This window comes from Stenella coeruleoalba, assembly GCF_951394435.1.
Source record: "Stenella coeruleoalba genome assembly, chromosome: 3".
Taxonomy (NCBI): domain Eukaryota; kingdom Metazoa; phylum Chordata; class Mammalia; order Artiodactyla; family Delphinidae; genus Stenella; species Stenella coeruleoalba.
Genome location: NC_137148.1, coordinates 64,293,451 through 64,316,453, shown reverse-complemented (window position 1 = coordinate 64,316,453; position 23,003 = coordinate 64,293,451). Strand labels below are relative to the sequence as shown.

General features: G+C 37.4%; 1 protein-coding gene and 1 long non-coding RNA gene across 5 annotated transcripts in view; one reads left to right on the top strand and one right to left on the bottom strand.

Annotated features, from left to right (window-relative positions):
* Positions 1–5,307, top strand: part of SSBP2 (single stranded DNA binding protein 2) — a gene marked incomplete at its 3' end in the record, with an annotated part of 298,632 nt that extends 293,325 nt beyond the window's left edge. Inside the window, exon 18 of one of the 3 annotated variants that reach the window (XM_079918569.1) lies at positions 4,517–5,307. In XM_079918569.1, coding sequence (XP_079774695.1) covers positions 4,517–4,546 — 30 coding nt within the window. The remainder of the gene's footprint in view (positions 1–4,516) is intronic. The other 2 variants (XM_079918568.1, XM_079918566.1) reach the window with 2 other exon arrangements.
* The window catches only part of LOC307184796, a 59,043-nt gene that overhangs the window by 25,586 nt on the left and 10,454 nt on the right, over positions 1–23,003 (bottom strand). Inside the window, exon 3 of one of the 2 annotated variants that reach the window (XR_013827828.1) lies at positions 5,504–8,315. The exons of the other annotated variant lie outside the window; for it this stretch is intronic. This is a non-coding gene — a long non-coding RNA (uncharacterized lncRNA). Of the gene's footprint in view, positions 1–5,503; positions 8,316–23,003 lie in introns of those variants that run through there. 2 annotated transcript variants of the gene reach the window in all.

The following is a 23,003-nucleotide window of genomic DNA, read 5'->3' as shown; positions in this document are numbered from 1 at the left end:
TGGCTTTAAAAACATAATACAAAAAGGCTTAATTCAAGGAATAGTGCTTCGTGCCTCTCAAGTAAAGAAAGCAGTTAGTCTTATTTCTTGAATTAATTTAGCAGAATATTTGCACCATACTGAGCAAACATGCTATTAAAATCATGGTGTCAAACAGAAATTAGAAACAAGGTGGTAGATCATTTCCTACTACCCTTACTGCCTTTTTTCATTTTCTTCTCTTGTAAAGAAATCACATATGCCCCAATTTTTTTTTTTACATAGTCACATACACACTAGATTTATTTCACTTTAGTTCAGCTCAGGTACCTGTAGTATTATCTCTCATTAAGAAAAAATATTATATAGATGCTTAGAAATAGAAATGTAAGATCTGAAGTGTTCTTGAAGTGTATGAAGAGAAATGTAAGATCTGAAGTGTTCTTGAAGTGTGTGAACAGAAATGTATGCACATTGTTCGAAGATTTAATGGATATTTCTGATGGAGTCCATGGTACATGAACTGGGTATAATAAATTCTCTAGCTCATGTTTTACATGCATAACCAAACACTGATGCAGTCAACAGCACTGTAAGGCCATTTTATCATTTGATCGAGGAGAACCAGACTCAGAATAGTTTTGAATGCTGTGATATCAGGGCAACCTGATATCACAGCATTCTGACACAAACACTAGAATATGTCATGGCATATTGATGCAGCAGTACAACAGAAACATTGCAGTGTGGTCTCAGGACAATACACCATGAATATTTTATGTCTCTAAATACGATACCCCATTTAACACTTGCTCTTCTACTTCTAGAAAACTGTAAGCCACTTCTGCTTGAATAGTAATCAATAGCAAAATTCCTTTTTGCTGGCACATTCTGTGAGTTTCCCTAGAAAGTTTGCAATTTCCCTCAATCTTACTTAGTTGAAGGAGTTTCAATAAAGGCAGCAGCAGACGAGCAGTTTACAGCCTTAGCAGTGCAAACAGCCCATCGCTTATAAAGACAGTCACACACAAATACAATCTGTTTTACTGTACCAAATACACTTAGGGCATCATTTTACAGTTACTTGTACTATTCAAAATTTAAATTTCATTAGATGCTTGCTAATTTTTGAGCTGTATTGCTTGGAGATGGTGCTTCCATCCTTTCTGACTGAATCTGGCCCTGACTTTCATGTTGTACCCTATTTTCCACTCAGTTTCCTCCCTGAATAAGCCTAACTCTCTTAACTTCCCAATGAATCTGTAACAAATTCTCATTTTACTGTAAGATTTGCTTAAGATATTTGAAATAACACAGGTTAAAAATCCTAACAATTGCCAATGTTAAGAAATGGGAGCAACCAATAACCATGCTTGGTAGCAGAGAATGTGCATATATACTTGTCTCTATATACGCATACTTTTAATGGTGTATAATTAGAATGAAGGCTATAATATATTCTTAACTATATTCCCTAATGTTACATTGCATTTGAATGAACTGGAATAATCCTTGTGAAAAAAGGATTCAGGGATTTTTAAAATTTGATTATTCAGGATGTGCATTAAATGAGACGGTCTCTAGAATTAATTACGACTTATCCAGAAAATTTTTTTCCAACATATCCTTTGAAGTCCTTTTTAAAAAAGGAGACTTTAAAAAAGCTTTAAAGTCTTTCACTGTTTTTAGATTGGCACAATATACCCATTAAAAGCTTTGTCTTTAAAATAATGATTGATGGGCTTCCCTGGTGGTGCAGTGGTTGAGAGTCTGCCTGCTGATGCAGGGGACGCGGGTTCGTGCCCTGGTCCGGGAAGATCCCGCATGCCGCGGAGCGGCTGGGCCCGTGAGCCATGGCCGCTGAGCCTGCACGTCCGGAGCCTGTGCTCCACAACGGGAGAGGCCACAACAGTGAGAGGCCCGCATACCGCCAAAAAATATATATATATAGAAAAAATAATGAGTAATGATCTAGCTGCGCTATTTAAAATTAAATACAGTTACATTTTCAGTTCCTAAGTTACACTAGCTACGTTTTAAGAGCTCAGCAGCCATGTGTGGGCGCTGTACTGAACAGCACAGAATAGAACATATCCATCATCACAGAAGGTTCTACTGGGCAGTACTGATTGGCTCACCACCGATCCTTACGGTAAATAAGCAGTAGCCATAGAAAGCATAGATGAAATTTCCTATGCCCATTTTGCCATATTCTTATGTTTTCTACTTTTAATAAAACCTTAGTATCCATTTATCTCCTTGTTTAGTCTTGCCCCTGAAAGTCAAATGCCAAAATATGATTATTTTGTCAAAGGTTGTGGATAGGTCATGGCAGTGTGCTGTCATTATTTGTAGTGGAGATTTGCATGGTATCTCCTGATGAGATGGGGGTAGATCCCCTCCCAGCTCAGGGACGGGGTGGGCTCCACTTCACTGATCCTTCTCAATGATTGTTTGGGGGTTTTGGGTTTTGTTTAGCTTTGCTTTTTCATTGCCACTATCAAGCATAAAGAGGGAGTTTTTCTATCAAACTGAATCCCCTTTCGCTTCTCTGGCGGTCTCCCCTTTATATCACCCTACTCACTGTAATCCAATGTGGAAGGTCAGTAACATATGTAAATTAGCTTTCCTATACTGAGGAAATTTGAGTCTATTAAGGGATTAACAAGTAGATTTTTCCTTGATTTGACCTGTGTTTAAAGGATTAACAATCCTCCCCCTAAGGTCCAGTGACCCGTTTTCAGGCTTAGTCATCTGCTTTTACTCAGGATCAATGTGGGCTTTTTGGTTTGAGCACTAGATCAAACTCTAATGACCTCCAGTCCAGACTTCTGCCAGCTGAGCCACTGTCACCCTGCGCTCTTCCCTGGGAAATCCTGCTTTCACCATATTAACAAATCCATCCCTATCTAGTACACACCTTATACTTTGTTTCTGGTTCCTGCACGACCTCCGCTCATTTGGAATTCACTTCTTTCTGTTCTGTCTGTTCCTTTTTTAGAAGGTTCATGCTCCCCTTCCCAGGACCATCACTGTTCCTGGTTAAGCCCCTGCAGCCTGGGACCAAACCCTCTCACTTTATCTGCCTCTTTCCATGAGGCGCAATCATTATTAGCACATTAAAAGGAATTCCCTTTTGCCCTGGTCCTCACAGGTTCTCATAAAGCATTTAAAATATTCACGAGGTCATATTAAATATGGAAACCGTTACCACTTGGAAATAGACGCTCTTCCTTCCCGTCACAGGGGATCTATAATGTGCTGTCCAAGATGGTGGCCACCAGCTACGTGGAGATATTTAAATAAGTTAAAGTTAAATAACATTAAAATTTTAATTCCTGGGCTTCCCTGGTGGCGCAGTGGTTGAGAGTCCGCCTGCCGATGCAGGGGACACGGGTTCGTGCCCCGGTCCAGGAAGATCCCACGTGCCGCGGAGCGGCTGGGCCCATGAGCCACGGCCGCTGAGCCTGCGCGTCTGGAGCCTGTGCTCCGCAACGGGAGAGGCCACAACAGTGAGAGGCCAGCGTACCAAAAAAAAAAAATTTTAGTTCCTCGGTGGCACTGGCCACACTTCGTGGGCTCAAGTTGCCACATGTGGCTAGTGGCTTTCATACTGGACACCACAGGTTGTGGAACGTGTCCATCGTTGAAGTAAGTTCTGTTGGGCAGAGCTGCTCTAGAACTTTTCTGTCACAGTCTATTCCTCAAGCATATGAGGGTAGATTGGCATCATTATCAAAATAATTGCTGTTTGTCATTTGTTAAGACCACTTTTCCAAATTTCTGAAAGTCTCGCCTTTTACCAATGGTCAGCCTCAAACTGACAAGTAACATGTAACAAGAATGCCCCTACTCCCACCCAGAAATGCTTGTGGATTGAGCTAGGAGTCACAGCTTCAAGGAAGAAGTTTATATGCTAAAGTATAAATCAGACTCTTAAGTATTTTCTAAATGCTTTAATAAGGATTTCTTATGGCCAGCTGGGAGTTATACTATTACTCCAGCATTTACTGAGCACTTTCCGTGTATTCAATAAATACATAGTTTTAAGGGTTTTATAGTCAGTCCTCCCAAAACCCGTTTAAGATCGATACTATCATTAAGCTGATTTTACAGGTGAGGAAACAAGCACAGAGAGGTTAGTAACCTCCCAAGTTTACACAGCTAACAAAGACTATCCTATCCCTCACACGTATTTGATTATTATGAATCAACCTTGGACTAGATTTACCCAAATTGTTCCAAGGGCCTATGAAACATGAATCTGGCTAGGAGAAAGCTGAGGGACTAGATACTTATCAAACCCCTAAGCTCAGAGAGAGAATGAGACTGCTTGCTTTCCAGAGGAAATATTTAACAGTTCAGGACAGTCAATTCTATATAATTTTACTCTTTTTATGCTTTCTTATTTTTATGCTGTATTTAAAGCTTGTGCATAAAAGACATTAAAATTCACAGTTACTATTGTTTACCAAGGAAAATGTTAGTGGCCTGTAGAAGAATTGTTGTTAAAATATGGATTCTTCTCTCCTTCTAGTACTCCCCTAGCATGACAATGAGTGTGTGATCCATTACCAAGTCTCCTCATGGAAACCACAGTGAGTCAGCCCTTCACAGAACTACTACGGAAGAAAATTATTCATCACAGTGTACAGTTAAACAAAGGAATCTCAGTCACACCAAACCAACCTTTTTATTTCCTGCTCTCTCCCCTATTTTGTGAAGAAAGCGGGTCCAAACGTGATTCGAACAACTGTACAGAGCGGCATATTAGAATTGCCCTCAACGGAACTGCAAATGATTATCTGTGTATGTATATGTGTGGGAAAGAGAATGTATTGTATGTGTGTATGTTATATGGACACATGCACATACATACATTGACCCACAGGACATTGTAAAATACTATCACATGACATCTTAAGTAGAAATAAGTAGGGACTTTTATTCCATCCTTTTTTTCACGTTTACATTTTAATTATTAAAAGTTGCTCCTGCCCCTCCCTGATCTATTTTGTGCTGTGTATATCACTGCTTTATATAAGTTATTTTTTAAGGTGAACTCAGATGTTATGGTTTTGTAAATGTCTGCAATCATGGATAGGAATAAAATCGCTTATTTGAGAGCTTTCATTAAATTGCGTGTGATGCAAGTTATCCTGTGAATCACAAAGTATACTGTCTCAGAAAAGAAGTGTGTCTTCATCTTTATGTCAAATCAAACAACTTCTCAGTAACCTTCAGTGAGTATTTTTGTACTTTTTATGTAGGAGAAGTGTTACTTCAAATCAACAAAAGCTTAACTGGGGCCTAACACAGTATATTTCTGCAATAACTGCTCTAGATGGAATTCTTGATTTGTCTTAGATGATACAGAAAATCATTAATTAGCCATGATTGCTTAGACCATAGCAATAAAGTGACAGGGGTCATCATATTTTTAGCAACATATTTCCTCTTTAATATGATAAAGCCCAGAAGTGGTAACACAGCTATTTGCTTGAATATGTCACTTGTCACCAGGAATGCTAGAGCTAAATTTTTAATAACATACTAACGTGAAATGTACCTCATTTTTATTCAGACTTGTGAATATCTCCACATAGACACTGCAAAGGAGATAGATTCAAATGATTGAGACTTTCAGCACAAGGGGGAGGGAGTTTTTAATCACACACCAGGGGCTCTGGAGTGCTGCTTCTCTACCCAGGTATCTTAGTAGCAGCAAAACTGACTGTCCCTTCTTGCGGCCAGCAGAGCACCTGCTCTGTTCCCAGGATATAGGACTTATAGTAGAGCGAAATTATTGATATAACTATATTTCATCTAGCCATTGACTTCAGTAGGCTACATCTGCTTCATATAACTGTTCATAAAACATTAGAAAAATTTAAACAAAACACTTCCCTTATGAAAGCACATTGCTCTATGGCCCTTTCCAGATCTTTTGGGTTTTCTGTGTTGAGTCAGGCATACAAACATCAAAGTCATAATAGCAAAGTCTGAAGACTGATTTTACATTCTAAAGCTAAGTTGGTGATCCTTTCTTTGAAAATTGTGATAAAAATAACCATTGATCAGCAACTATATATCCAGACTCCAGAGACTTTGAAAAGCATTGTTTAATCTCAGGTAAGGGGCATCCACATTTCTTTAGGCGTATGGTATCTAAAGTGAAAATTTGGCAATATATTTACTAGTTCCTCATCCCAGATGACTTATTTCTCTCAAATCCATAAGGATTTATTCCTTCTGAAAATAAAGATTTTTGCCTGTGCATGACAGGGATGTCAGGCAGAACTGTTAAGAGGGGAAAAGGAAGCTGAATTAAAATTTATGTTCCAGATTTAAACTAATCAAACTAGTTGCCATTAATCACACGGTGTGCCAGAGGCTAGGACTGCACACTGGAGAACAACTTCAAGCTTTCAAGCCACAGAGAGGCTTTCATGAAAAATTCAAACGACAAGGTCTTTAACTCAAGCCAAGGTAACCTGAAGATGACACCTTGTACAGACACACGAATTTACCAAGAATAATTTTAACTTTCACTTTTTATGACAGCTGTGTGAACACTGAGAGTCTTGTGATTATTAAGCTTAATCTTATAATGCTAGAATTTTGAAACCTTTTGTTGACTCTTTTCTCTATTGTTACTGATCTTGAATTTCTTTCATTTGCCTTCTAAGAAGGTATTGTTTCTTATAGTCAAAGAATCCTGAGCATGATTTTACTTGCTCTTATTTTGGAAGTAATATTGGAATATGAAGGCAATAGGGTCCCATTATTTCTAGCCTATTTGGTCAAAATAGTAAAATTGACGTTTTCCAAGGTATAGCAATCAATTCAGCATATTTCTCTTTCTCTTGGAACCCAGATTAAAAATAGCTAGTTTTTTAAATTCCTGAAATCATTGAAAATTTGAAGAAGTTGTATTCAAGAAAACCAGAAAATAAAGATATTTAATTCCAATATCAAATAATTTTCTCATGCACCGAATGGAGGATAGTATATCTATATATTAATTTTGTTTAGGTTTTGAATCATTTAAACCTTATCCTTTTCTCTTTTCACCCATGTTTTCCATGCATTTGTGTTGGTCTTTATATATACTACCTGTTCCTGAGTTACTTTTAACATTTCACCTCACAGTAACATTAGCAATTCTTGCCTACATTGAACATATAAAATATACATGTGAAATATAAAAATAAATAGGTGAAAACATTAACTCTTATTACTCTGCTTTGCGTTCTGCCTAACTCACTACAGTTGAAAATATATGTCAGAGTCTTTCTAAGGTACATATGTCCTTAACTAGCTACCTTTCTTATAGCAAAGCTGCACACAGGAACAGAGGCTGTGAGGTGCCACTGATCTGGTAACAACCCACACATTTGATGGGTGAATATTCGTTCTCCTTTCCCAGTGTTCCAGTTTGGACTCAGTTGCTGATGAACAGGAATTACATGGCTAAGAATCTGAGGTTAAGATTTCTCTATTGCCAGGAAATTAACAAATCTGCTCCCTGAGCCATGGAAAGTGCCCAAAACAACCCTTTCCCTCCAGGAATAAAATAAAGTGCCATTTCTATATTTATGATTCTCTAAGCTATCTGAACTCTGTTGCATTTCATAGGATCATTCAGTTAACACTCTTCTTGTAGTTTAAAAGAGCAAATGAAAATATATGAGTTCAGTTTGGACATGAGGAAGCCCTACGTCTGTCCATACCTTTTCTCTATCATTTCATCCTGAGAATGTGCAGCCAAGCATTTAGAACTGTGCGCTTGACAAAGAGTTTTCCACAGTCCTTAATCCCATGAAGTCTTGATTGGGCTTTTTCTCCACGTCTCCTTCCCAATCCCTGCACCCTCCAGTAGAAATAAGATACAAACTGAACATTTTTACTTTCTTAGCCCTTACAGTTTTCTTCTTCATATAGTATATAGTTTTCCTAGGGGACGTAATCACAATTTCCACTTTCTGACTGCCACTGTTAATTGGGTCAGTGAACCATACCTTGAGAAATACTGGAAAAGTGAACCACTATTAATACACTTCCATTTGGCATATTAAACTTGCGTGTGTGTGTGTATGTGTGTGTTGGGGGTGGCAGTGTGAAGTTTGCTCACAAAACACTTCCATTATGACTTATATTATTGCACAACTGGTAACTATTAATTCCTTCCTTTGTATGTTATTTCAATGGTAAAATAGCTGATTAAGGTGATTTCGGATGGAAAGAGTAATACAAAACATAAGCAGATGGACTCACCTGCTTTCACATCCTCTGCTAGCTTGTCCACATTAGGCTTTCTTGAGAAGGCACTGCACCTAAAGGTAAGAGCATAAATGACCATCTAATCCTTGGTCACTTCACTGCCACGAATTGTGCAATAATTACAGTCTTTTGATGTAGACATTTGTTTAGAAGAAACTGAGTTGATGTTATTTCACCAAAAATGTCAACTTTACCCATGAACTGTAATTCGCATTGAAAGGAGTGACCTACAGATGAAAACACCTGAGACCTCTTTAATTACTTTCCTGAACTATATTCTAAAGAGAAATGATCAGTTGAGTAGGTCTCCTAAGGAGGATTTCCTCTAAGTTTCCCATGTTAACTTAGTACAAATGGTCTTCCTGAGTAGAAGAAAAATAATTTCTGTAAGTATTGATAGTTTAATGTGAATATTTTTGCTGACTACATCCTTAAATACGTAGACAAATATATAGATACTGTAAAATTTAAAGTGGGACTAAGTGTTTTCATGTATAGTTTGTCTTTTCCCCCTTTGCGGATTTACTGTCCTCAGGATAAATTGGACTCACTTTGATTATCCCAGTTATTGAAATGTAATGATATGTCCCTAGAAATATTTAGCATTTCCATTTTTTAAGTGAGATGTGCAATTAACGTGACAAAGGCAAGTGTTAATATTCCTATTAAAAAAGTATTTATTCCCAGAATTTTTTCCCAGTTAACATTAAAACTTTATCCCACTTTTCTCTTTTGTACCAAATGACCTCAGTACATTGCCCAGAAAATGAAATTTGGATTCTTCAGTGTTCTCAGAACACAAGACAACATGTTATTAGCTAAATTACCATCGTGTCCTGACAGAATTGCTCAGGAAAACGCAATTAATCATCTACTTATTAGAAAACAACAACTCAAATAACCTTTCCAGTTTACGTAATTTGAAAATAAACCTAATTTTAGCCACACCTTAGAAATGTTTTTAATATAAACAGATTAAACTGTGTATGTGGCTTTCTATTAGATTATATTTCAAAATATTTACTTTCCATGCATTACAACAGTTAAAAACTTAACAGAAACTATATGTTAGAATGAATAAAGGACATGGTGTTGTTTCAAACATGAATGGACAAGTCTTTATAACGAGGGTTCTTTATAGCCATCAGCTTATTGTACTGTTTAATTTATCTAATTGTGATTTTAAGAATTTAAGATGTTTTCTTCCTACATGTGTTAAAATGTTACTTATAATATCTTCCTGGAAAAACAATTATTTGTCAGGCTTTTATGAATGCACAATTAATGTATAACTGTAATTGGAGTCTGGGATGCCTCTTCATAACCTCCTGTCCTTCATTCTACTATGGCCACCAGCTACCCAATACATTTTGTAAATTCAGCGTCTGCCTGTGTGTGTGTGTATTATGCACACATGCATGCACATACGTGCATTATTACATTTTCAATTGGATTTATCACTCCCCATTTTTGTACAGATATTTGAGCTAGTCACGCAGTGTAAAAGGTTGCCATAAAGATGTACGTAAATATCCCTTAATTTCGCACATTTTCACATTTAATTCTAAAAATACAGATTTTCATCTACAGTTTCTACCATTTCTAGCCTCTAGCTTTATTACTTATTGAAAAAGTAAAGGAAATTGTTCATATGAAGCTAGCATAAATGCTGTCTGAATGATAAAATTGTAATTAATGTGGACATCTGTGTCTACAATTGAATTAGGCATTATGCTTTATGTAAAAACCAGGTGTCTCTAATATCAAAGAATTTCTTTATATGCATTTAAATAGGTTATGATGAGTGGCTAGCTCTCTGCGGTCAGATAACTAAACTTTGAATACCAAAAATATAACTAATATTATTAGCAAATCTGTTAATGGGTAAAAAGTTCAGTATTTTATTCCAAGTAGGATTGCACATAATGTGGAAATCTGAGGCAGTTATACAGGTGATTCGTGTAAAACTATGCTTCTCCTCAAGTACATTCATCTTTCTGATGAATTATACAGATGGTCGCCTCAGCTCACCATGAGCATTTGCCCAAATACAAATTCTGAAGTAGGTTCTGCACACTACTGCATAGATATTTAAGAATATAGGAAGAGGGAGGTCTATAACTGAGATTAAGAATTCATCCTAGGGCTTCCCTGGTGGCACAGTGGTTGAGAGTCCGCCTGCCGATGCAGGGGACACGGGTTCATGCCCCAGTCCGGGAAGATCCCACATGCCACAGAGCGGCTGGACCCGTGAGCCATGGCCGCTGAGCCTGCGCGTCCGGAACCTGTGCCCCGCAACGGGAGAGGCCACAACAGTGAGAGGCCCGCATTCCGCAAAAAAAAAAAAAAAAAAAAGAATTCATCCTAGATAAAATGGAAGCATATAAATTATTTTTTCAATAAATTCTTAAATGCTGTTTCTGTAGTATTCAAGAGAATTTAAGTGTTTTATTTTTAGCATTATGGTTTTGACCCACATGGTGTCTTCTAGCTCACTGCTGCCACATATTTGTACAGTCTTTAGAAAGGGTAATGCTGTAAATCCCACTGGGCAGACACCTTATTGAGCTGAAGGTTACCTCAAGTAACTTATGAGGCAGTTTTAGCAAGGTGTCTGGATTTCTGGGAGATGGAAAGTAGGTAGCAAGGCAACTGGAGAGTCCCTGAATTGAAACAGGTACAGTCCTATAACTAAGAACTTCTCTGGAAGTTGTTACTTAAGCTGTTTTTAATGGTGCAAAAGTGGCTATTAGTGGTAGTAACATCCTGTAGATTCAGGACAAGAGTAACATACATTAAAAAAAAAGTCAGTAGAATTAGTTTAATGCCTCCTCGGCTCCTTTTGGTAAGTGAGATAACAGTAAAAGTACAAAATGAAGGGTAAGGGGCTGGAGACTGCACATCCAGGCCCACACAGTGAGACTCACCAAGTGTTTGTTCCCATAGCTCAGTGTATCTCTAAAGGTAAAACAAACCCTTTATATCTAGAGAGGCATAAAAATTAAATAAAAGAAATTCCAGAAGTTTTATTCCCTACAAAATTGTCTGATGACGAATATGGTATTGCCGTTTAGAAAGCTCTAGAGCCAATAGACATTATACATATAAATGTTTATCTGTCTTAGTTTGCAAAGTTTCCCTTGAAGTCTGAAGGGCCCTGCTTGGCTACAGGTGCATTTCTCAGTGTACAATGATATCAAATTTTCCTCACGTGACTGTATCTTTGCATCTTATAGCACATAATTCTTGACGATAATAGGAAACTCCTGATATCTACTCAGGTCACATGAAAAACTTTGCTTTTAAATGTGCTCACAATATAATCTCCGTTATCACATATAATATAAAACATAAAATTAGAATACATTGTATAAAAGAATTCAGTGTTTATTATTTTTGTAAATATTGTTTCAGAGAAAGAAATAGTTTAAGAGTTGAAAAGTCAAAAGTATTCTCTTGACAGTCTTAATGGTGCTCACTGTCTTGTCATGAAGTTAATCATTATTCGCTTATGACTGAAGGGATAGTACACATATTTAATGGTCTCAAAATTGTTTTAACAGAACACATGTATAAATAATTGAAAGTAGTAATTAATTTTAATTTTGAGAACTCAGCATGCTATTACAACAAGCGGTTACTAGCCAAATTTCATATATTTACTTCATCTTTGAGAAGTACTTACCTAGGCACAATTTTTAATTCGATTGAAAAAGCGCCAGAGAGCTGAACTTATACCCAGAGAAAAAGAGAATACAATGAACACTTTCAAACATATAAGCAATATATGAAAGTGTTTTATGAAAATAGATCACTAGCAATTGCAAGAGATCATCTCACCATAAAAGTTTTCAAACTAATACACAATTCAAAATTGAAATGCTCAGTATAAGAGTTACTAATAAGAAATTTACTGAATCCAATAACCAAATCAAAACCAACATAGGAGCCATATCTAATTTGTACCAAAAGTGCATTAGTAAGACCACTACCAGTATTTCTAAGATAATTATCTCCACAAAAATCAGAACATAACCAAATTCTCAATATTGAGACAGAGTTTAAAATTCAATCCATTTAGCAAAAATTCCTTTTGAAATAGGCAACACAATCCTCTCAGGCCCTTCTCAAAAAATAGTAATCTTGCTGAAAGATTTCTGGTTGTAAAACTACATGGTCCAGTGAAGCTCAGTTTAGAATGTAAAGCATTCAAGGTCCAAATCTCAGTAGAACATATATGCTGCGAGTATCTCTAAGATGAGCCTTTTAAGTCATCTCCAAGGGGAGGTGGTCTGGGGTGAGTAGAAGTCTGGCAAGCTCTCTCTGGTTACTTCACTTCCCAGATGACTCAAAACCTTGTTTAATAAGGTATTTACTACTGTATTTAAGTTATAGAAAGCTTTTGTATAGTGTTTCTGTGTAAGAGAGTTACTGAACTGTGTATCTGCAAAAATAAGTAAGCAATATCAACATCCTTTCCTTCAAGCAACCAGAAATATTATGTTGTTTTGCTCTGGCAGGCAGCACTTCAGGAAACACGAAATGTAGATTGGAAAAGTATCTGTTCCAGATAACTTTGACCTTCATTTGAAATCTGTTAAATAAAATATCTTTCTGGTTCACTTGGCAGTATTATTTCTCATCAAGTTTGCCATGACACGAGCTCTTGCATTGGGCCTCAAAAATTGAGGTCCACACTTGTGCATTAAAGAGGCACTGAGGGGCTTCCCTGGTGGCACAGTGGTTAAGAATCCGCCTGCCAATGCAGGGGACACGGGTTTGAGCCCTGGTCCAGGAAGATCCCACATGCTGCGGAGCAGCTAAGCCCGTGTGCCACGACTACTGAGCCTGCGCTCTAGAGCCCATGAGCCACAACTGCTGAGCCTGCATGCTACAACTACTGAAGCCCATGCACTAGAGCCCATGCTCCACAACAAGAGAAGCCACAACAATGAGAAGCCCACACACCACAACAAAGACCCAACACAGCCAAAAATAAAAACAAATAAATAAAATTTTTTAAAAAAGGCACTGGAAATGTAAAAGCTTATCCAGCTGAAGAGGAGTTTTGGAGCAGACAAATAATTAAATCACATACCTTTTCCATTTGAGTTGCACAAATAGATGTTCTTACTCCTAGTAAGTAGGAAATTGGCATTTACCAAGGTTAGTGATTAATCACTAAACTGCCACATAAACTTCAGAAGTAAATGTGTACAGTTAGTCCCTAACCTATTGTGGATTTATTCCCACTAAAGACAAAAATTTATGCTATAGGCTCTACATTATGGATTGCTTTGTGGTGGATCTTGATTCTGCTTGCCAAAAATAAGCTACATCATTCCAACTGTTTTCAGATATAAATGCCAGCAATTGAAACACTTCAAATCTATTTTTGACATAAAAACTTATACACAAAAGATGGGATTCAAACAAAAGAATTGTGAAAAATAGGTAATTTGGGACTTGGAGAGAGAGAGTATATATGTGCTAACAGTGATTTATTAACATTTCAACTTTCAAACTCTTTAGAATAAATGCTTATTTCACAAATTGAATTTATATTTTACCATTTGATTAAAAGTTGAAAATCAACATAAATATTCAGAATGTGCTTAGAGTTCAAGACATTTCTTGGTTACTTGGCTATGAATTTTTATTTTCAGTGATTATGTTAAAAGAATATATTGAAAAATTTGACTTAATTATAAGAAATCAGAGATCTAAGAGTTTGAGATCAAGATGGCGGAGTAGGAGGATGTGAAGCTCACCTCGCCTGATGAACACATCAAAAATACATCTACATGTGGAACAACTGTCACTGAAAACTGGAAACTGGCAGAAGGACTCCTGTACAACCAAGGCTCTAAGAAAGATACACAGGTAATCAGGTGGGAAGGGAAGAAAAGCAATAGGATTGGAACCTGTGCCACTGGGAGGGGACTCAGAGGAAAAGGAGAACACACGGGGGGACACCCACCCTGGGGAGTGAATGGTTGGAACCACAGATTGGGCACCCCAGCCCTGGGGTCCTACTTGGAGGAGAAAAGACCCCTTGGCTGGTTAGAGGACTGCTAGGAGTAACAGAAGGGCTGGGGGAGCCTGGATATCCTTGTAAGGAGCACATGTTCACTGCCTTGTCCCTAAGCAGGACAGAGAGAGGTCTGCTCTAATGGCTGCTGGGTTTCCTGCAGTCACTTTGCCACACATTCCAGCCTGAGCCAAGCCAACACTCTGGCCCCACTCACGTCACACCACAGTGCAGCACAGGATCTGGAGCAGCCATGACCAGGGGAAAGACGTGACCGTGGGACACAGAGGCAGCCCGGTCCTGGGGTGGAGCCTGGGTTGGATGGCAGCGCCCACTGTTAGTGATTACACACGCAGCGCATCAGAAGCTGCCGAGTCTCTGACAGTAGCCACTCCACCACATTTCACCCTCCAATACACACCAAGAGTCTGCATGGGGCCTGCCTGCCCTGTGGAGCAATTCTACACAGGGCAGGGGCAGCAGAGGCTGGGGGCAGTGATTGGCTGTGAGGGACAAAGGGGACTTACACCTGAGGCTGTGTCTAAACAGAGCAAAGGAAACAATTGTGGGTGCCTGCAAAGGCAGCACATCGGACACAGCTTAGATCTCTGTCAGCAGAGGACATGTTCTGAGAGCCTGCACAGGCCCCACTTGCTTCAGCACGCCCCCACTCTGGGGCAAGGGTCGCAATGAGGGGAAAGGGAAAAAACATACACTTAAAGGGAACAGAGCCAGCTCAGACCCAGCTCTCAGGCTTCTGACAGCCCTCAGGGCCTCAGGGTAGTGACAGCCACTGAGCAAAGGGGAAGTCCCACACCCAGAACCAGCTCTAGCGACTCCATCTCCAGCCCCACCACCTACCAAGGTGATAGCTGCCAGCACACCCTGAAGAAAGATGTGACTTACATCCATGTCAAGTCCAGCTCACCCACCAAAGGCACTGGGCACACTCAGTCTGCACAGGGATGCTCCCACATAAGAACACCCCTTCAAGACCACAATAGGTAACTGTTTCACATAAACTCATAGAGGCAGAGAAAGTTAAGCAAAAAGGCAGAGGAACTACTCTCCATTGAAAAAGAGCAAGAGAAACCCCCTGAAAAAATAATGAAATAGAAATAAACCATTTATCAGATAAAGAACACAAAACATGAGTAATAAAAATATTAACTGAATTAGGGAAAAGAATTGATGTACACAGTGAACATTTTAACAAGGGACTAGAAAATAAACACCTGATCATAAATGAAGAATTCAATAGCTGAAATCAAAAACACACAGAAGGAATGAATAGCAGACTGACACAGAAGAATGCATAAGTGATCTGGAAAATAGAATAACGGATATCACCCAATTATTAGAGTATCTAAAGAAAAACAGAAAGTCTTAAATGAAAACAATGTAAGAGATGTCTGGTATAACATTAAGTATACCAACATTCACATTATAAGGATCCCAGAGGAGAAGAGAGTGAAAAGGGGATCAAAAATGTATTTGAGGAAATTACGACTAAAAACTTCCCAAACATCAAGAAGGAAATAGATATCCATGTACAGGAATCACACAGGGTCCCAAAAAAGATGAACCCAAACAGACCCACATCAAGACATATCAGAATCAAAATGACAAAAAGATAGAGAATTCTAAAGGCAGCAAGAGAAAAACAAAGAGTCATATACAAGGGAATCCCCATAAGGCTATCAATCAGCCTTATGATTTCTCTGCAGAAACTCTGCAGGCCAGAAGGGAGTGGCACGATAAATTCAAAGCTCTGAAAAGGAAAAATATGCAGCCTAGGATACTATACCCAGCAAGATTATCATTTACAATAGAATGAGAGATGAAGAACTTCTCAGATAAGCAAAGACTAAAAGAGTTCATCAATACTAAACCTACCCTAAAGAAATGTTAAAAGGGGCTTCTCTAAGTGGAAAACAGGTAAGTATCTATGGCAAAAGGAAAATCCCACTAGGACAGGCAAATATATTGTAAAGACTGAGGATCAACCACTTAAGCCAGTCTGAAGATTAAAAGACAAAAACTATAAAATCAACTACAACTATAATAAACAGTTAAGAGATAAACATGAGGATATAAAATACGACATAAAAAATGCAAAAAGTGGGGTAGGGGAATAAAAATTTAGATATTTTAGAATGTGTTTGAACTTAAATGACTACAAGTTTCAAACAAGTAGATATACCTATAGGACAACGTATGTGAACTCCATAGTAACCACAAATCAAAAACCTACACAGATTCATAAAAACTAAAAAGAAAGGAACACAAGCATACTACTGAAGAAAATCAAACCACAAGGGAAAAAGCAAAAAGAAGAAATGAAAAAGCAAAAAGAAGAAATGAACAGAGTGGAACTAAAAAAGAGAAAAGAAAGAAAAATGGAAAACAAGTAATAAAATGGCAGTAAGTACATAAATGCTCCAAACAAAAGACACAGGATGGCTGATTGGATTAAAAAAAAATGACCCTTCTATATGCTGCCTACAAGAGACTCACTTCAGAGCTAAAGACACACACAGACAAAGTGAGAGGATGGGAAAAGATTTTATACAAACAGAAACAAGAAAGCAGGGGTAACAATACTCATACCAGACAAATTAGACTTTAAAACAAAGGCTATAACAAAAGACAAAGAGGGACATTATATAATGATAAAGGGATCAATACAAAAAGAGGATAGTACACTCATCAACCTATATGCACCCAATACTGGAGCACCTAAATATAGAAAGCAAATATTAACAGACATAAAGGGAGAAATTGACAATAACACCATAATAGTAGGAGACTTTAACAGCCCATTTACATCAGTGGACAGATCAACCAGATAGAAAATCAAAAAGGAAACAGTGGTTTTAAATGACACCTTAGAGAAGTTGGATTTAATATCTACAGGATATTCCATCCCAAAACAGAAGAATACACATTCTTTTCAAGGACATGGAATGTTCTCCACAATAGGTCACATGCTAGCCCACAAAATAGTCTTAACAAATTTAAGAGGATAGAAGTTATTTCAAGCATTTTTCCAACCACACAGCATGAAACTAGAAGTACAGAAAGAAAAATGGGAAAAGAACAAGCACTTGGAGACTAAACAACATGCTACTAAAAATCAAATAGGTCAGTGAAGAAATCAAACAGGAAATCAGAAAATACCTCAAGATAAATGAAAATGGAAACACAATACTCCAAAATCTACAGGATGCAGCAAAAGCAGTTCTGAGGGAAGTTTACAGTGATACCAACCTTCCTCAAGAAACAGTAAGGATCTCAAATAGACAACCTAAACTACCACCTATAGGAATTTAAAAAAGAACAAACACAGCCCAAAGTCTGCAGAAGGAAGGGAATAATAAATGTCAGAGAGGAAATAATTAAAATAGAGATTTAAAAGATAGAAAAGATCAATGAAAGCAAGAACAGTTGGGGTTTTTTTGTTTTTGAAAAGATTAAAAAAATGATAGGGCTTCCCTGGTGGCGCAGTGGTTGAGAGACAGCCTGCCGATGCAGGGGACTGAGGTTCGTGCCCCAGTCCAGGAAGATCCCACATGCCGCGGAGCGGCTGGGCCCGTGAGCCATGGCCGCTGGGCCTGAGTGTCCGGAGCCTGTGCTCCGCAACGGGAGAGGCCACAACAGTGAGAGGCTCGCGTACCTCAAAAATAAAAAAAGATAAAACTTTAGCCAGGCTCACCAAGAAGAGAAGAAAGAGGACCCAATTAAAACAAAATGAAAACTGAAAGAGAACAGATAACAACAGATACCATTCAGATATAAAAAAATCATAATACTGTGAACAGTTATATGCCAATAAATTGGACAACCTAGAAGAAATGGACAAGTTTCTAACAACATGCACTTGCCAAGACTGAATCAAGAAGAAACAGACAACTTGAACAGACCAGTCACTAGTAGTGAAAACAAAAATAGTAATTAAAAAAAAACTACCAACAAACCAAGTCCAGGACCAGATGGCTTCACAGGCAAATTCTACAAACATTTACAGAAGAGTTAACACCTATCCTTCTCAAACTATTCCAAAAAATTGCAGAGGAAGGAATGCTTCCAAACTCATTCCATGAGGCCAACATTACCCTGATACCAAAACCAAACAAAGATATCACACAAAAAAGAAAATTACAGGCCAATATCACTGATAAACATAGATTTTAAAATCTTCCATAAAATATTAGCAAACACAAATCCCACACTACCTCAAAAGAATCATACACTATGATCAAGTGGGATTTATCCCAGGGATGCAAGGATTTTTCAACATCCATAAAATCAATCAAAGTGATACACCACATTAACAAATTGAATAAAAACCATATGATCATCTCAATAGGTGCAGAAAAAGCTTTTGACAAAATTCAACATCCCTTATGATAAAAACTCTCCAGAAAGAGGGCATAGAGGGAACATACCTCAATATAATAAAGGCCATATATAACAAACCCACAGCTAACATCATACTCAATGGTGAAAAGCTTAAAGCATTTCTTCAGAGATCAAGAACAAGACAAGGATGTCCACTCTCGCCACTTTTATTCAATGCAGTTTTGGAAGTCGAAGCCACAGCAGTCAGGAGAAAGAGAAACAAAAGGAATCCAATAAATTGGAAAGGAAGAAATAAAACTGTCATTGTTTGCAGATGACATGATACTACACATACAAAATCCTAAAGACACCACCATTAAACAGAGCTCAACGAATTTGGTTAACATGCAGAATACAAATTTAACATACAGAAATCTGTTGCATTTCTATACACTGACAGTGAAATGTCAGAAAGAGAAATTAAGAACACAACCCCATTTACAATCCCATCCGAAAGAATAAAATACCCAGGAATAAACCTACCTAAGGAGGTAAAAGACCTGTACTCAGAAATCTATGACACTGATGAAAGTAACTGAAGACAAAAAACAAACAGATGGAAAGATATAACCTGTTCATGGATTAGAAGAAGTAATATTGTTAAAATAACCATACTACCCAAGGCCATCTACAGATTCAGTGCAATCCCTATCAAAATACCAATGGCATTTTTTCACAGAAATAGAACAAATAAGATTTGTATGGAAGACCCCAAATAGTCCAAATGTTCTTGAGAAAGAACAGAGCTAGAGGAATCACACTGACTCTAGACTATACTACAAAGCTACAGTAATCAAAACAGCACTGGCACAAAAACAGATAAATAGATCAATAGAACAAAATGGAAAGTCCAGAATAAACCCACACACTTATGGTCAGTTAACCTACGAAGGAGGTAAGAATATACAATGGAGAAAAGACCATCTCTTCAATAAATGGTGCTGGGAAAACTGGAGAGCTATATGTGAAAGAATGAAAGTAGAACGTTTTCTCACAAATAAACTCAAAATGGATTAAAGACCTAAATTTGAGACCTGAAACCATAAACCTACTAGTAGAAAACATTGGCAGAACACTTTGACATAAATTGTAGCAATATTTTTTTCAATCTGTCTCCTAAGGTAAAGGAAACAAAAGCAAAAAGAAACAAATGGGACCTAATTAAACTTAAAAACTTACACACAGCAAAGGAAACCATCAACAAAACTAAAAGTCAACATACTGATTGGGAGAAATTATTTACAAATGATGTGACTGACAAGGGGTAAATATCCAAAATACATGAACGGCTCATACAACTCAACATCAAAACAAACAACCCAACTTAAAAAATGGGCAGAAGAACTGAACAGACATTTTTCCAAAGAAGACATAGAGATAGCCAACAGGCACATGAAAAGATGCTCAACGTCGCTAATCAGAGGAGTGTAAACAAATCAAAAGCACCATGAGATATCACCTCACACCTGTCAGAATACTTACCTTCAAAAAATCTACAAATAACAAATGTTGACGAGGATGTGGAGAAAAGGAAACTCTCATACATTGTTGGTGGGAATGTAGATAGTGCAGTCACTATGGGAAACTGTATGGAGGTTTCTCAAAAAACTAAATATATAATAGAACTGCCATATGATCTAACAGTTCTACTCCTGGGTACATATCCAGAAAAAGATGAAAACACTAATTTGAAAAGATACATGCACCCCAGTGTTCATAGCAGCACCACTTCCAATAGCTATGATATGGAAGCAACCCAAGTGCCCATGAAGAGACAAATGGATAATAAAGATGTAGAATATATATATACATATATACAATATTATATTACTTAGACATAAAAATGAAATTCTGCTATTTGTAGCAACATAGATGGACCTAGAAAATATTATGCTTAGTGAAATAAGTCAGAGAAAGACAAATATTATATGATATCACTTATATGTGGAATCTAAAAAATAATACTGATAAATATATATAGCAAAACAGAAACAGTCTCACAGATATAGAAAATAAACTACTGGTTACCAGTGGCGCGGGGGAAGGGGAAAGGAGCATGTTAGGGGTATATGATTAACAGATACAAACTAGTATGTATAAAATAGATAAGCAACAAGGTTATATTGTACAGCCCAGGGAATTATAGCCATTATCCTATAATAACTTTTAATGGAGTATAATCTGTAAAAATACTGAATCACTATGCAGTACTTCTGAAACTAATATTGTAAATCAAGTATATTTCAGTAACAAGAAAAAATAAATCAGACATCTTAAAGAACTGGTTTTTGAAGATGTTTGTATATAGAACTGTTTCAACTGGAAAACATAATCTGAACATTTCTGGAATGCAAACAGAATTATAAGATTACTTTCCCATTAGGTAAACTTTGTCCTCCTAAGACATTTAGCCAGTATACGGAGATAAGAAGCTAGCTGTGTGAAGTTTACTTTGACCTTTACATTCTAGAAGAGATGAGACCAGAGGAGTCTTGCTGCAAAGAACCAAGAAATTTATGTGCAGGGTTGGTTCCTCTGTCTTCCTTTGAAATAATTCCAATCATATATCCAACTTGAGCACAACACTCCTTTTCCTGCAGTTAGTTCGACAGCTTCTGCCTGCATCACAAAACCTTATTTCTCAAGCCACGTTTAAAACAAAGAGGGTGAGTTAAGATGGAGGGATGAGAATGGAAACTTCAAGAAGGCGGCTTTAAAATAAATAAACCCTATTTTCAGCTTTAGAAAAAAAAAAAAACTATTTTCCTTTCACAATAGAAGAGTACATTGAAAAAACTCTTACAGGTCAATGAAAAAATTAGTTACCCAATCATGCATTATCTTCACCAAGTGAAATCAAACTTGTCTAATAAGAAATTCATATAATTTTTGTAAGTAGAATTACATTAAATCCTCTCTATATATCTTTCTCTCTCATTCGGGAGTCCTGTTATCTCTAGTACCTACAATTAGTCCTTGTAGTTAAGGTACCATGTAGAATTATTGAAAAGTTAATGCACCTTCATAAATAGTTATTACTTTAAAAGGATTAATGTGGCTCTTGAAACAACCACCTTATTCCTCAAGGAGTAACTTTGACACTGGTAAGAACAGTGTCCAATCGTTTTTGGAAGCTTATTAAGGCAAAAATAAATAAATAAATAACTCCAGGAAAACCCAGGTAAATAAAGCCAAGTTGATACAAATCTTAAAACTACTGTGGCAAGTGGTAATGGCATCTCACAATTACTATAATCTTTCCTGTAATGAAAGATTACAATTTGATAAAAGAATTCCATTTCTCCATTAAGCAATCTTTCAAGATGTTTTGCTTTGGGGCTAACTACACTCTTCACCTCTATCACAAGACCCATTATTTACGTTCAAGCCAGTTAAAGGTAACCTTTCTCAATCTCTCCCTACTTGTACCCCTCCCCATTGGTCCCTGGAGTCCTGTTTGAATCTGCAGCAGGTGGTTTACAGCATGCATTAGCAGCTACTCAGAATGAAGCCTCACTGCTTCCCTCCCTTGTACCCGTCCCCCAGTCTCTGTCAGTCCCCATGGAGACCCACAAAACTTTTAGCTATTCTATGTTTTACCTCCAACTTCTATAGTTTGCATTGTGTCAGTTTGGGTTTTGTTTTTCAAGGTTTTTTGTTTTGTTTTTTTCCTTTTACTTGTCTATCTGGGTGTTAGCAGTTGTTAAGGAAAGAAAGTGTTCAGTGACTGATAGAACATGATAGCTCAACAACGAACTGATTATCTTTTTATTAAACATGATTACTGGTTTCTACTGATAACTGTTAAGCATGTCCTATTAGGTAGGCGTATGATTCTTGAAGACCCTGAGTTCACTCTGGTTTTTTGGCTCCACATATTGTAACACAGAGACAAACATCTACTAATATCTTACAAATTAGCTTTGATGGAATATTATAAATGTGCGGTTTTCTTCCCAATGTTTTGAAGCAATGGGGGAGAGGAGGGGAGGGCGAGAGCATGCCCCTTCCTCTTTCATTATTGATCCTTTACATGGATGAAGTGTGAGCTGATTGTTTTATAACAAGCTGCCTCCACCTCTTCCATCAACAGTTCCTCAATGTGGTTTATAGTAAACATACCTAGGCTTCTAAGACTTCTAAAAACCTATAAATAAGTAATTTAAATATGTTAGATGCATGCTCATTACATCTATGAATTTCTTCTGTGAACCTAATTCATTAAAACATGCTAATGCAGTATTTTTTCATCTAAACACATTCAATGATCTCAATATCTGATGTGAGGGAAAGGGGAGACTCTTGGTGG